Source organism: Heliangelus exortis, chromosome 5 (assembly GCF_036169615.1).
Source record: "Heliangelus exortis chromosome 5, bHelExo1.hap1, whole genome shotgun sequence".
Taxonomy (NCBI): Eukaryota; Metazoa; Chordata; class Aves; order Apodiformes; family Trochilidae; genus Heliangelus; species Heliangelus exortis.
This window is the reverse complement of record NC_092426.1, coordinates 5,001,901-5,017,108: the sequence shown is the minus strand read 5'-3', so window position 1 is coordinate 5,017,108 and position 15,208 is coordinate 5,001,901. Positions and strand designations below refer to the sequence as shown.

General features: G+C 42.0%; 1 protein-coding gene across 1 annotated transcript; it reads right to left on the bottom strand.

Annotated features, from left to right (window-relative positions):
• Window positions 1–1,193: 1,193 nt before the first annotated feature.
• Window positions 1,194–15,208, bottom strand: ACTR10 (actin related protein 10). The gene is made up of 13 exons (XM_071745263.1): window positions 14,853–15,208; window positions 12,750–12,822; window positions 12,160–12,242; window positions 11,057–11,165; window positions 9,381–9,488; window positions 9,050–9,117; window positions 8,171–8,250; window positions 7,748–7,783; window positions 5,831–5,910; window positions 5,660–5,733; window positions 5,145–5,226; window positions 3,002–3,203; window positions 1,194–1,807 (listed from the first exon to the last, which is right to left on the bottom strand). Exons 1-13 carry the CDS (start codon window positions 14,927–14,929, stop codon window positions 1,626–1,628), a joined length of 1,254 nt encoding a protein of 417 aa, XP_071601364.1. The 5' UTR covers window positions 14,930–15,208; the 3' UTR covers window positions 1,194–1,625.

Here is a 15,208-nt window from a genome sequence, read left to right as displayed (position 1 = left end):
TAGCACACTGTGCTAAGTTTCACCACAAGAACATGTCTTAAACTTTAAGAAACTTTAAGAAACTTAAAGGGCTCCAGGTAGCATGCAGACAGCATGGGGAAATCAGCCACAAAAAGCAGGCTTGTGGCAGTAAGACTTCACGACCTCCACCCCTCCTGTAATTTTATGTTTCTATCCCCAAATTTGAGCTGAAAAATTGGTCTTCAGACTGAAACCTCAGATACCAGCAGGTACCAGCAGGGTCACCATTTAGCCAGTGAGTCAAGACCAGCACATTAATGGCATTTTTTAGTGGCATTTGACAGCAGGGAAAAGCCTCTCCTAAGAGATGCTGCTGCCAAGATGCAGGGGCACTGCTTGGGCTGAAAAATTAAATTCCCTGCAGTGTTATGGAAGGACAGAGACAATCATGGCAAACCAAACCCAGCAGCACTAAGAGCTGAACAGGAGGGTTTGTGTTTGTTTTCTCACAGGAGAGCTCCTTCTCTATCAATTGGTAAAGTTACAATATTGCTAAGAGCCCAGTAATTACCCAACAATTACTAAATAATACCCAAATGGACTTTCTTTTTTTTCCTTAAGCAATGAACTTTATGTTGCATTTTCATTTATTACAAAGTGCTCTGGAAGAATGAAATTTTGTATTTTTGATGGGGGGGAAGGGGGGCAAAGAAATGACTGCTAAATTTGATGTTCCACAAAGAAATGTAAGATTTTTTCTCACTTATGTTTGTAATTCTTACATGGCTGAATTCAGTAAAGACACTGGGAGAGTTGTTAGCTCAGCACGAGTTGAGAATTACAGGCAGAACTCTGCTAAAACTCTCAGAACTGTATCCAGGGGAAAGCAGAAGATGGAGACTCCCTTTTTACAAGGAGTCAGGTGGAAAGGATGAGGGGTAAGAGGAGCAAGTCACTCCTGGGGAGATCCCAGCTGGACACACCAGAAGAAAATTTTTCTCAATGAGAAAAACCCTGGAACAATCTCCCCAGGGAAGGGGTGGATTCCCCAGCACTGAACACCTGGAAGACTCAGCTCTGACAGGGTGCTGGCTCATCTCATCAAAAATGAGGTGTTCCTACCTAATAAGGTTGGAGCAGATGCTCCTTGAGGTCCCTTCTGACCTGGCATTCCATGAAATACTGCCCCAGCACCTTTGCTAAACAGCCCCAAATAATCTCCCCACATGTGATTCCAGGGAGGAATATTTTAATGCAGAATTTGGCAGAAAAGCTCCCACAGATGCTTCACATAGTAGACCACCCTCCATTCTTACATTTAAAAATCAAAATATCTAAAAAAAAAATTCTCTCAACAATGTAATTTACTGTACATATAAATAACAAACAACTTGGTAGGCAGCAAGGCATGATGGAACAGAATTTCTTCAGAAGAGGATAAAACAGCATAGTAGTTGCCAGAGTTAAATTTTTAAACTCTAACTGGATGTGGTTTTAAATAGTGTTAGTAACTGACAGTACACCCCCCCAAAAAAAACCCCCACATTGTTCATTTTTAATAGTGCTACACACAAGTGACTCAATAATAATAATAAAAAAAAAAGCCAATGCATATATATCTACTTGAAACAGCTGAGGAGAATCCTTGTGTAGCATTCAGGTGCTTATTTCTCTGTAGAAAAAGCTCTCTTCATCAGTGGTGGGGGTGCTTTTCCAATATCAAACATCATTTCCAGTGGGGGATTGTTAAGGCAGCACCAGTCAGGTATGCGGCCTGTCTGGCTGTAATATTCCTTGGACACAGATCTGCTCCCAAGGATGTCCTGAAGTGCTCCAAAAATTGCTCCTATTGGGAAAAAAAAAACAAACATTGGTTTAATTTAATGTACTTAATTTCTTCTTCTACTTCCTCCCATCAAGAACCTCGACTGTTTTTTAGCAGCTCTGTCCCAGAAGTTAAAGGAATGAAAGGATGCAGTTGATTTCCTTTTCAGTCATCCCAAATACTCCCAAACTGATTCCATTTATGTCCCTTGAGAGAAACTGAAAACAAACAATCCACTCTCTGCTGAGAGCAAAACTAGCTTAGCTAACCTGCTTCTTACAACACATTTTCCTAGAAGTTTTTTATTTTAAGCACCTCAAACCAATCACCTTGTGCTTAAGGAAATTTCTTCTCTCCCAAAGAGGTGTCAGGTGATACCTGTATGAAGTTTACACAAATGTGAGAAGATTCAGACCACAGGAGCTGATTAGTGCTCCCATGGATGAAAAGATCAGAGAGCTTGGTGTGTATATATCATCCTTGTTTGCTAACTCCAAAGTTTCTAGAGCTAAAATTGTGTAAAAATTTACATTTCACCACCTACAGAAAAAAAAACTACCTTTAAAATTAAAGTTAGTTCCTCGTGCACACCAGATGGGCTCAGCTTAAAAAATGAAAGCTTAGGAAAGTTAGGAAAATGAAAGCTTAATGTTTAGTTAATGTCTCTCAACCTCAAAACCTTCCTGAAAAGAACTGCTGTCAGCTGAAAGCCCTTCTTTTTCCCCAGCCTGCCAGTACAGCATCCAAAATCCATCAGAGTCGCTGCGTTTCTTACTGGCACTTGGGAAGAGCCCCGGGAGTTTGCAGCCTCCGCCCTGCCCACGGCTCTCAGCTCCTGGGTAATTAAGTTTGTTTTTTCCACAAGCGATTTTCCTGCACGCCGCAGGTCTCTGCTCTGTCGCATCGCTTTGCCGGTGCCACCACATGGCTGTAGCCCAGTACTGCACTTGAGCCAACCCCTCCCAACGCTGCCGCTGCAAATTGTCATCGGATTAAAGCTCCTGCAGGGCCACCCTGAGCTCCCAATGTCCCCAGGGGAGCTTTACTCTGCAAAAATTCTCCCAGCAGGGCCTAACAATTCCACAGAGCTCCAACGCAGCTTGATTTTGATCGTTCACTTAAGTTTTATTGCTATTTATTCACCACAAACCCCACCTGGAAGGCTTTTTTTTTTTCACCTTTGTACCTTTGCTTGCCAGCTGCTGTCACTCTTACCTCCCAGCCAGGCCACACAGTTGGGTTTGGCAGGTGGAGTGTGAATTCTGAAGGTTTTAGTAGCAAGTGCTTCTTTGTATTTTGGTTTCTCTACCAGGTATCTGATCTCAGCCATGAGCCTGTGGAGGAATCCTGGCAACATGGCAGTGCCACCAATAACTACCAGGTTCTCTGCCAACTGCTTCCTGGTGTCTATGGGACACTAAAACAAACAGGGATAAAAAAAAACCCAAACATCACTTGAACTGCTGTTGCATGAACAAGCATTCAAATCTGTAAGAAAATCATTCAGTCTTTTCTACACACTTCAATTGCTTTTTTCTCATACTTAGGTGAAATATAATCCATGGAATTTTTCCCCCAGGATTCCCAAGAGAACCAGACTTAAGGAACTGCCAGGAGAGGCTGGCACAGTAGACACCCTGAGTCCCTGCCAAGCTGAGACAGCCCAGGAGAAGGGAGGAGAGAGTTACCAGTGACAGTAATTCCCAGGATTTTCTGGGAGAAGCTGTGCCAGAGAGAGGGGGAGCATCAACCAGTGCTCCCAGACAGCAAAAAATGTTACACAGGATCACAGAATGGTCGTGGTGGGAAGGTTCCTCCTCTGGTTCCAATCCCACTGCCATAGCAGGGACAGGAGTCCTTTTAACTCCAGGTGGGAGAAAGGCACCACACAAGTCTCACTGGCAGGAAAGGATCCTGCTGGAGCTTGAATCAGGCCCCAGATCACCCAAGCAGAAGACATAAAGGCAGGGGAAGACCAAGCTTTGTCAGTTTTGCCCCTCACAAACAGACCTGCACTCCCCCTTTGGAAAATAATTCAGCCTGCTGCAATGCTCTTGTCCATCACAAGTAGCTGGCTGCTATTTCACACTTGTCAAGCTAACATTTACCTGTCTTCTGGCCAAAGAGCAATGCAAACTAAATGCCTGGAGGTACCAAGGTGAGAGGTGCAGGCAGAGGTGTCTTTAAATAATTTGTTTTCATAAGAAATCCTAATTGGAATGTTTGTCATGTTATGGGCAGCTATGGCTCCCCAATAGATTATACCTGAGCAAACTAATTTAAAAGGTATCAGTAGCTACAGCAAGTCAACTTTAATTAACATACATACACCATGGCATAATGAAAATTTCCATTTATAGTGGTTTTCTAATACATCTTTTCCTAAATATAATAAGAAATGAAGTGTTTGTATATGCCAAGAAAATTTCTCATAATATATCTAATATACTCTCTGTAATAGAGATGTCCAAATTAATATCATTCTATCCAACAGTATGAAGGACTCAAAGTTTTGAAGTTAATTTGAAGTTAGATAAAGTTTTTGAAGTTAATTTGACCTTATTGCTCTCTACAACTACCTGAAAAGAGGTTGCAGGGAGGTGGGTGCTGGCCTCTTCTCTCAAGTAAATAATAATATAACTAGAGGGAATGGCTTGAGGTTGCACCAGGGGAGGTTTAGACTGGATCTGAGGAAAAATTTCTTTACTGAGAGAGTAGGCAGGCATTGGAATGGGCTGCCCAGGGAGGTGGTGGAATCACCATCCCTGGAAGTATTCAAAACCCATGCAGATGAGGCACTTCAGGACATGCTCTAGTGGGTGATACAGACATTGATACATGTATTTTATTAAGGGGGGATGTTGAGAGTTGGACCCGGTGATCTTAGAGGTCTTTTCCAACTGTGACAATTCTGTGATTATGTGACAGTTTAACTCTGGGTACAAAAAAGAAGAAAACAGAAGAAACAGAATAGCTGTGCCATTTCAGTTTAAGCAGTGCAGCTCCCTAACACCAAGCTACTCCTTCATCATTACAGACACACAGCCTCACCCCAAATCAATCAAGGCAAACAATTAACTTTTGCTGAGAGGTGAGCACTCTGTTTCAGAGGAACCTCTCCTACACACACTGCAGTACAACAAAGAGTAAGAAAACCACCACTGAGTGGATGACACATGGCAACTTGCTACTCCAGGGCCATTCCTCATGTGGCAGACCCCTAGGAGTCATGCTGTGCTAAACTCTGCCAGCCAATCCCAACCTGTACTCAGAAGGGTGTTACTTTAGGGAGAGTAATTTACAACAGCAGGTTCTAAGGTCGGAGGCATTCAAGAAATTGTTTCTAATATAAAGGTACCTGAATGAGTGAATCTAAGATCAAAGTGGCAACAGATGTCTCTTCATTATCCTGTTCAAACAGTATTTCCACCACGGAGTCTCTGTTGAAAAAGAGAGGAAATGAGTCTTAATGAGAAGCCACACCACACTGTGAGCTAACACTCCTGAACAGCAGGGCTGGAAATAACTACAGCCTTCCTGCTGATAACACTTCATCACCACTCCTGTCAGACAGTCCCTGCACCAGGCACTGCCAACAGGGAGAAGACAATGCCCTCTTCACTAAACCTGTCTCATCAGCCTGTAATCATCCCCCAGTTCTGTTTCCCCCATCCTTCCAATCTGTTTGCTTCAACTCTCAGCTCCCTGGGGAAGCAAACACCTTATTGTGGCCACAGCACAAAGCCTTCATTTAAGAGACATAGAAAGCATAGGCAAGTGTTTCATTAAAATTCAGTATTATGAAAATGTACTTTTTATTTTAGGAAAATACATCCTCCTAAAGATAAAATACACAGCTAGAGGATTTCTCACCTGATGGGGCCAACTACATGGAGGATCTTTTCTCCATCTAAAGGGTAGTCCACATCTGGAGGTGGTGAAGGACGCTAGAAATAAAAACACATGTGCACTATTTTAGAGGCCACGAGGGCTACATCTGCTTCAAAAAAAGAAAAACCAGGGTAAGCTTCATTCTCCACCCACCTCAGCACTGCCATCAATGTTGAACTTGGCTGCCTGGATTTTCAGTCCACGCTGAAGATCACTCACAAAACACGTGCGGACTTTGTAAAAGAAAAAGAAGGGGAAGGATTGAGACTTTGCTGGATTTCCTCACCACTACAGACAATAATTCTGCTTAGTTTATGGGAAAACAGACAGTTTAGGCCCTTGCTGGTCCAAGGCATTATCAAATATGTGCAAAGAAAAACAGCTTTTAGATTTTAGCAGTGTTCAGGTGCTCCCCTGACCATGAATCTAAAGGAATTTGACACTCAGAACTATGCTAGGACAGGCAAGATTTCTTTCTCAGAGAAGCTACAAAAGATTTACAGCCAGAAGGACATTACAAATTATACCTTCAGTTACCACAAGGTGCCAGGGGCTGTGTTCTGCTGCCCAAACACACCACTAATGGGTCCTGCACTATGGCTTCACTGTCTGAGCAAGCTGTAATCGTGCAATGTTTTCCCCAGTACAACTCTTCAGCATCCTAAGAATTCCTGAGGGATTTTTTTTATCCAGGCAACACTGACAGAGCACAATTCCATTTGTATCCCAGCTGTTCAGTGTTATCAGATATTTATTTGTACCTTGCACAAACAGGTACCTCCTTAATAAATGGCTGTCACAAAGAAACAATCCTTCAATGCACAGGCAATCATAATTCCAACCCTAGCATATCCTATCTGGTTCCAAAAAACTGCATAAAACCCAGAACTAATCAGAAAAATGTGCTCAAGTCCTCGAATCAGAAAAGCAATTTTGATCTGACAAAGCATCAGCTGCATCTGAATAATTTTACATTTGACTGATGGATTTCTTCCCAATTTGGATCAAGAGATATATACCAGCTCCTAGTCTCTATTCTACATGTTTTTATAACTCTTGCACATGAAACATCACATAGGAATCAATCCAAGTTCTGCCCAAAAACAGACATAACTTTTTCTGGTGTAAATGTAGTCCTTGACTCATCTTGCCTATCTGATTAACACACCCAAACCTCTTTTACACATATATTTTTTGCAAAAGTGACTGTAAGGAAAACTGAACCTTCCTAAATTAACTCATAAATAAAATGGCTGAGGTTGGAAGGGACCTTAGAGATCAGGTAACTCCAACCTCAATGCCATGGGCAGGGACTCCTCTCATCCAGCCCAGGTTGCTCCAAGCCTCATCCAACCTGGCCTTGAGCACCTCCAGGGAGGGGACAGCCACAGCCTCTCTGGGCAATCTGTTCCAGGGTATCACCAGCCTTGCACCAAAGAATTTCATCCCAATATCCAGTCTAAACCTTTTCTTCTTCAGTTTAAAACCATTTCCCCTGGTCCTATTGCTGGACACTATGAAAAAAGTCCCTCTCCAGCCTTTCTGTAAGTTCCTTTCAGGTACTGGGAAGGCAGCTCTAAGGTCCCCCTGGACTCTTCTTCAGGCTGAACAATCCCAGCTCCTTCAGTTTTTCCTTGTAGCAGAAACACTCCAGCTCCTGGATCATCTTTGTGGCCTCCTCTGGACCCATTCCAACAGATCTGTGTCATTCTTAGGGTGGGGACACCAGAATTGGATCCAGTCCTCCAGGTGGGATCTTACAAGTGCTGAGTGGAGGAGAAGAATCTGATCTATACACCAGTTTAATATTCTTACTGAGCCTACTGAATTTATCTATGAGCTATGTCTGGATAACACAAAGGCTCAACCTGAACTAGGAATTCAATATGGTTTTCATTTTGCTTTCAAAGAGGAGGAACATTGCAAGTTCTTTCAGTAAGTAAGAAACATGATAAAGATAAAATAAATTCCTAAATATAAAGTATTGCACAGTTACTGCACAGTTATTATCATGCTCTCCTCTACTGCACAGTTTAATAGGCTGGAGTTACACAAAGCAGAAAATTTTACCTTTTATATCCTCTACTATGTCTTCTGGAACTGAGCCTGAAATAAATAAAAAAAAATTTGAACTAGAGCTTTTTATGCAGAAAGAGAACCTATAAACAAAACCAAGTTTGAGTTGCATTTAGTACATTGAAGTTTCAATATAACAGCAGCTTTTAAGGGTTTCTAATCAAGTAAGAATTTTAAGAACAGGAAGAAGTTTATATTCTCCTAAAACAGACTGAAAAATTCCTACAGATCTTGCCCTTCATTCCAACCTACTGCTGTGAGTGGCTTATCATAAAAATATACTGGCAAAAAAAAAAATCATGAAAGTAGATCATATAAGACACACTGCATATTAAAATAATTTTATTTACTGTTAGTATTAATCCACTTTCCTCAATGCAAGTTCACAGCACATATGCTCCATCAAACAGACCTTACCCATCACAGATGGAAGGCTTTGTCCTTTGGCTAATCCAGTATCAACTGTGCACTGCTCCAGCAGCTGGTATTCCAGCTCCCTAAAACATTGCACATGAAGTTAGTTACAGGCTGATTCTCTGTGTAATGCTTATTTACTCCCTTCAGTTAAATTCTTCTAAATATAAACTGAGGCAGATCCTCCAGTTGTGTCCAGTTCTGGGCCCCTCAGCTCAGGAAGGAGATTGAGGTGCTGGAGCAGGTCCAGAGAAGAGCAAGGAGGCTGTGAAGGGATCCAGCACAAGTCCTGTGAGGAAGGGCTGAGGGAGCTGGGGGTGTTGAGGCTGGAGAAGAGGAGGCTCAGGGGAGACCTCATCACTCTCTCCAACTCCCTGAAAGGAGGTTGGAGCCAGGGGGGGGTTGGGCTCTTTTCCCAGGCAACTCTCAGCAAGACAAGAGGGCACAAGAGGTCTCAAGTTGTGCCAGGGGAGGTTTAGGTTGGACATTAGAAAGAATTTCTTTATGGAGAGGGTGATCAGACACTGGAATGGGCTGCCCAGGGAAGGGGTGGATTCTCCATTCCTGGAGATATTTCTAAAGAGCCTGGATGTGGCACTCAGTGCCATGGGCTGGGAACTGCAGTGGGAGTGGATCAAGGGTTGGACTTGATGAGCTCTGAGGTCCCTTCCAACCCAGCCAATTCTATGATTCTATGATTCTATTTCCATGGCTTTCACTACATCAACAAAAGCCAGACAGAGGTAAATTTAAAAACTGGATGCTGCCACAGCAGCAGTTATGGTTCAATTCATGGTCAATAGGAATATTTGATCACTAATCAAATATTAACATTCAGAAATAAATTATAATTCACCTGGAATCATGGAGCTTCAAACTTACTTGTGGATAGCCTTTCCTCCCAGAGGGAGGGAGCCCCAGCAGCGCAGGATGGGAATTCCCTCATATATCTACACGAAGATCAGGAAATTCTCCTTTTTAGTTTTGAGTCTTCAACCTGCTGGAACTAAGTGTTTTTTCCCCCTCACCATTCTCTTGCCTTAGCTATTGGAAACACTTTCTAACTGCTTTTTTTCCAAAACTGATTTCTAGCATGTAAAGGCTGAAGAGAGGCATCTCTCTTCCCAAGTTTCAAGGGGTTCAGCATCTGAGCTGTGAAGAGACTCCCCAGGTCATGGTCTGGAAGAGCCATTTGGGTGTTATTAAAGGATACAGGCAGCACCAAGCTCTCTGCATATCCACAGTCCAGCACCATGGCAGAATTGATCCCAAGAGTCAGCAGAGACATTAGATGACTTGGAGCAAATAAAACAGAAGGTACCTACATGGAAACAAGGAGGAAAAGTGACAGAAGAGAAGGGAAAAAACCCAACACCCAAAGCACTGGTGCTTTCTCTAAATGTGATATTAAAAACAAAACCCAAACAACTGTATCTTCCAGTATCAGGTTTTAATTTAGTTTTTGAGGTAGCAAAATACAACAGGATTCCAAATTCTACATTCATCTTATGTGTGTTTCATATCAGTGACTCCAGTAACAATGAATCTTGGAACAGGCTTGCAAAAATAGCAAGTGCTAATTGTGAAGCTCACCTTAAGTCATTGTTCAGGTTACTTATTGTAGTTTGAAGAGGAGTGAAAGAAACTAAAACACAGCCACTTGAACTATTGTATAAGGACTTGAAGACATGAATAAAGGTGCTGGAAAACCCATAAAAGTGTGCCTTATGAAAACATTAAAACAACCTCACAAAACACTCTTCCAAAGCAATGTGGAAACTCAAGTGGTAATGACATGAGAATTGCTTCCTTTCCCCAGAATTCCATACATCAAATGTCCTGGACAGCAACAGTTCCTTCAACAGAACAACTTTAAGTATTAATTAAACAAGCAATTTCAATAAATCTTGCATTTAAAGGCAATATTACTGACCCATAGCCCAGAGACACAAGTCATAATACAGACCTGTACTAATTTGCCACTCTTATTTTTTGTACCAAATGGAAACAGAAGCCAGAAAGAATTAACCTCACCTCAGCAGCATCTCAACAAGCTACAAAGTCTCTCCATCAAAACATGACTTTCCAAGTCATAAATGACTTTCAGCAACCCACTCTGTATGGGTTTGCTTCATCTGAGACTTATTTATTTTTTTTTAACTCTAAAGGAGATTAGGAAAAAAATATCACTCAAATCTTTCATCAATTCAAGTCATCAGAAAATTTTATCAATAGTAGGAAGGAACTATGCAGAAGCTTAAGATTATTTGGTAAATTGCACAGTGGAAGCACAGTGTAGTACTGAAGACAGAAGTTTCACCACTTTTTAGAGAAGAACATGAATCTTTGTTCTGTATGAATTGTAAAGCTACAGCTTCACCTCCTAAAACATTTGCCATTAAAAATACACAATTAGGTTCAAACGTTTCTTCAAAAGATATTGATGAAGCAGAGAAGATCATAAATTTCAGGCAAGCTCTTATCTAAATGAGTTCAGCCAGAGGTTAGATCACGTGCTAGAAAAGATATTGACTCTGGTAGAAGTCATGAGGTTTGCTGACAGATCAGTAACAAGTGTTTAAATATAAATTCTGTCTTCAGTCAGAGTTCAGTGGGGATTATTGGATCTGTCTGGAACCCTTTGGATTCTTGTTAATAGCTCCTGTTTGTGGTCTCATGAAGAGTCAGAATGGAACAAAAATGGCTTTTACTCCAGTCTCCAAGCCTGACTTCCCCAGAGGGCCATCAACTTTTTTCATCTTGTTTCTGCCTCCCACATTCACTTGGCATTGCTTTCATTTCTTTGCCTGCATCTGGTACTGACTGTAAGGAAAACATCTGGAGCAAGTGCTAGGCTGGGCAGAGACAAGAGTTATGCAAAACATGTACCTCAAAATGCTTGAAAAGGACCCTTGTGAGTGTGTCCCTGAAGTGTGATGGACTCAGGACTGATTCTATGATCACAACACGGCGGTCTCTGGGGTTCACCAAGAGGTGTCTAAAAAGAAAAGACAAACCTAGTGAGTTTAAGCATGTTATTTGGGACTTAGCTTATTTTCATGTTCCATTCTCTTCAAAAATCCCTATAATAGGCATTTAGACAGCATCTTCTACAGCAGATCCCCAAGTTTTTGTCCTAAAATAAACTTCCTTCCAATAAGGAAGTTAGGAAACTGAGATACAGAAAAAAAAATGACAGAGCTCTCTGCCAGCAGGCTGTAGTTCTGAGTATCTGTTACATATTTCTAAATAGATATAAGGGAAGAAATCAGCATGCATAATAGGCATTAATGGCTTGTCCAGTGTCATACAGTGTGTCCATAAAAGAGGAAGAATGATGATACAGATGTTCTGATTTCAGTGAAACAGGATGGAATTGCCCTGATTTCCATTACAAAAAAATTATCATGGACAGGGGAAAAAAAAAATCACCACCACACGCCAGAAGATAGAAGACCAGAAGTTAGGTGCTTGTTTCCTTTGGTCAAGTGATGATTTTTACTGTGTAAAAATAATGCTCAGAAGTAAACAGAAAAGACTAGAGTCCAACTTCATTAATAGTACTCAAAATACAACAAAAAGATGTATTACTGAGGCAAAAATATTCCACAGGTTAAGATTCCTCCTTCCAGACCACTGCCTTGTGGAGAGAGCTCTGCACTGACATAAGAGGAGCTTCAGCTCTACCAAATCAGTACAACTCCTTATGACTTTCCCCTATCAAGCCCTTTATGAGGGCCACAGTCATGAGGCAACTTAATAAATACTTTATTTCTAGAGAGTAACTCATGCTGCAGGATATTAACCTTTTATTATACAACCTGAAGTTCAGCACCACTGGATTTCTCCTCCAAGAACACAGCCAGGCAACATCTTGTTTCTATTTTCTTACTCTGCTGGAGAGCAGCCTGCCAGTCACACTTCTAATAATTCAGTGTACTCAGAACAGAGCTGCAAAAGGTCTGAAGAACTAAGACCCAAGTATCTCTTACCTGAAATACAGCATATGGATAAATTCCTTCAGGTAGGAATATAGCTCTTCTGTATTAATATTATACTGAACAACTTTGACAGGCTGTAAAGGAAAAATATCCAGTCAGCTGAAACACCAGGCAGTGATTATAAAGAAATATATATGTGATATATATAACATCACAACATATTACATCCACATATATATAACCTGATGCATACAAAGAAATCCTCACTCTTACCTGTAACTAAGCTCCAGAGCTTATTAATGCTAATTTTTTGTACTTGTAACTTATCTCAACATTAAGTCTTCCAAAGCTGTTATCCTCCAGTGAAATTTTAAAAAGGAAAAGCATAGCCAGGCAAAAAAATTCCTCAACAGAAGCTTCCCCAAAAATTCCCCAAACAGAAGCTTCATGGGTGAGAAGTACCAATTAACATCAGCTTTGGTATCACACTTACTTGTAATGAGTTAAGAGCTTCTCAGAGCAGCAGTTATAAAATAATGAAAAACAGCTTATGATACACAGAAAATGCATTTGCAAATTCTTTCTATAATATAACATGCCAAACACTGGAAAAGTAAAACAGCTTGGGTCAAATAGTTTACCTTTGCAACATCAGGTTTCTTTATCTCACTAGGAATAACACATCTTGGTCCTGTTTCTCCTGCAAAGCCACACCTAAAAGAAAATGTTGAAAACCTTATTATTTGAAGTCACTAATTAGCATACCAGGCCTAGGAGTCATCAAAGAGCAATTAATTACAGAAAATACTGTGACTGCTTTGCATACAGTTTCTATCAAGCCATTCTGAACGAGAAAAAAATTAGATTTATTTTTATTGACTCCTTCAGGTGCATTAAACAGGAGTTTTCTTCACTTCTTTCAGGACTGGAATGCTCAACTCTGACTTGCCTCCAACTTTCCACTGAGAACAGTTTTCTGTTTACCATCATCTACCTGCAATCTTCCCTACTGCCTATCAAATTTATCATTTTCTGTGACATCTATTTAGAAGAAACAAAACACACAGACTTAATGACCAGGATCACACAGGTCTTGGAGCCTTCACTGCTGACCAGCACCACTCAATTGACACTTTTTTCCTGTGTCCATCTTATTTAATGCTTTGAAACTCATTCCCTTCACAAGCACCCTGGGTGATTTAAGGCATTGCAGGCTCAGGAACTTGTGACAAAACACAAGTTCTGCATCCAACTTAGGTACAATGTAACAAAAATCAGAGTAACTCCAAAACAAGTATTTTGTCTGGCTTTCATAAAGAGATTGCACTTTAAAAGACCCAAAAAGCTGAACTGAAGAAAACAAATGAAAACAAACAAACAAACAAATTTACCAATTTAAGAAACTCAGTGCCTGGCATTTATTCCACTACTGCCACTCGCACAAAGTACAAACATGGTAGGAAACACCAAAAAGTAGAAAAAGTAGACAAGCATAAAGCTACTCAAGTACTTTCAATGCAAAAGGCCAATTAATACTTTATTTTGGTATTTTTCAACACGTTTTTTCAGGTCATTTCAGCAAAAAATGCTGCAGTAGACCCAACTGGGAATTTATTTTTTTCTTTGATCTTCCAAACAAAGACTGGGGTGTACCCAAGGTTGTTCTTGCCTGTCATCCTTCTGAACTTTTGGTTAATTTCAGCCTTACTGGGAAAAGGTCAGATGTCTCTCTCAGATAATTAAGTTGTCTCTTCTACAAGAATGAAGGGTGGAAGCAGAACCTAAGAATATACTATCCAGGGGAAATGCTTTTCCATGAGGGTGTTTTACTGGACAGGAACACCTATGGGATAAAGCCTCACAGGTGCCCCAAATTTGGGAAAAGCCTGGGACCCATGACACCAGAGGAATCCACAAAAAGTCAGTCAGTAGTTTCCACCCAAGAAGGCTTTGGTAAATTCTCTCCAGGACCACACTGCTGTGACTTCCAGGTAAGGCAGTAAGGTAAGCCAGCCTGCTTGGCACTGTCACTTCAAAAAAAAAAGCTAAAAAAAAGAAAAAGCAACATAATACAAACCCAAGTTTCACAGAAACATAGAAACCAGCAAGTCAAGGCATCCTTAGGGCTTCAAAGCACATAAATGCATCCACGCTGACACGGGACTAAGAGAGTGACATGCATCTGGAAAGGTGCTTTTCCTGAAATATCACTTTTTTTTTTTTTTTTTTTTTTTTTTCTGGTGTTTTTAAGATGCTTCTCCCAACAGACTACCGAAATCCAAGGAACATTTCCAGAGTATTTTAACCCTGGGTGCGGGTTCCTTGAAATCCCCTTAGCCTGAGGGCTGCGTGTCCCCGGGACAGGAGCAGGGGGGCGGGGGGTATTATTTAGGGGGTTTCTAACACAAGGGGGGATTTTGGACACGGGGCAGGCAGAATCACGGCTACCTTTTTGTCCTACGATATAAACGATTAATCCTCAGCATCTCCACCTCGCGTTTGCACCCTTTTTGAAACACACCCAAAAGAGACTAAAAAATGAGGCTGTTTATCATCAGCACATCACCACAAAAAAAACAACAACAAAGAGGGGGGGGTTCGAAAGGGGAACGACCAACAATTTGTTAATCCCGACAACAGCCCCGCCCGCGGCCGCGACACCGGCTCGGCGGCGATGTCTGTCGCGACAGAAGCGGGGCCAGGCGGGTCGGGAGGGGGGCGGTTGGCATGGCGGTGGCACTCACTTGGTGAAAGCCTCTCCCAGGTCTATCACCACGGCGGTCTTCTCCCCGCCGCTGCCCAAGCCCTCGTACAGCGGCATCGCGGCCTCCCTTCCCCTCAGCGCCGGTGCCAATGGACCTTCCCCTTCCCCTTCCTCTTCCTTCTTTTTCTCCTCCCCGGCGGGGCTTTCCTCCTCCCCGGTGCGGAGAAGCGGCTGTCCCCGGCGCCTGCCCGGCAGCGCAGCTTTCCCTCCGCTCCTTTCCGGAGAGCCTCAGCCGGGGAGAAGGGGGTGGATGAGGGGATGAAGGGCTGAGGCACTGCCGGATGGTCCCGGGAAGGCGTTGGGCGGGCTGGGGGGTGATGGCGGCCTCGCTGCTGT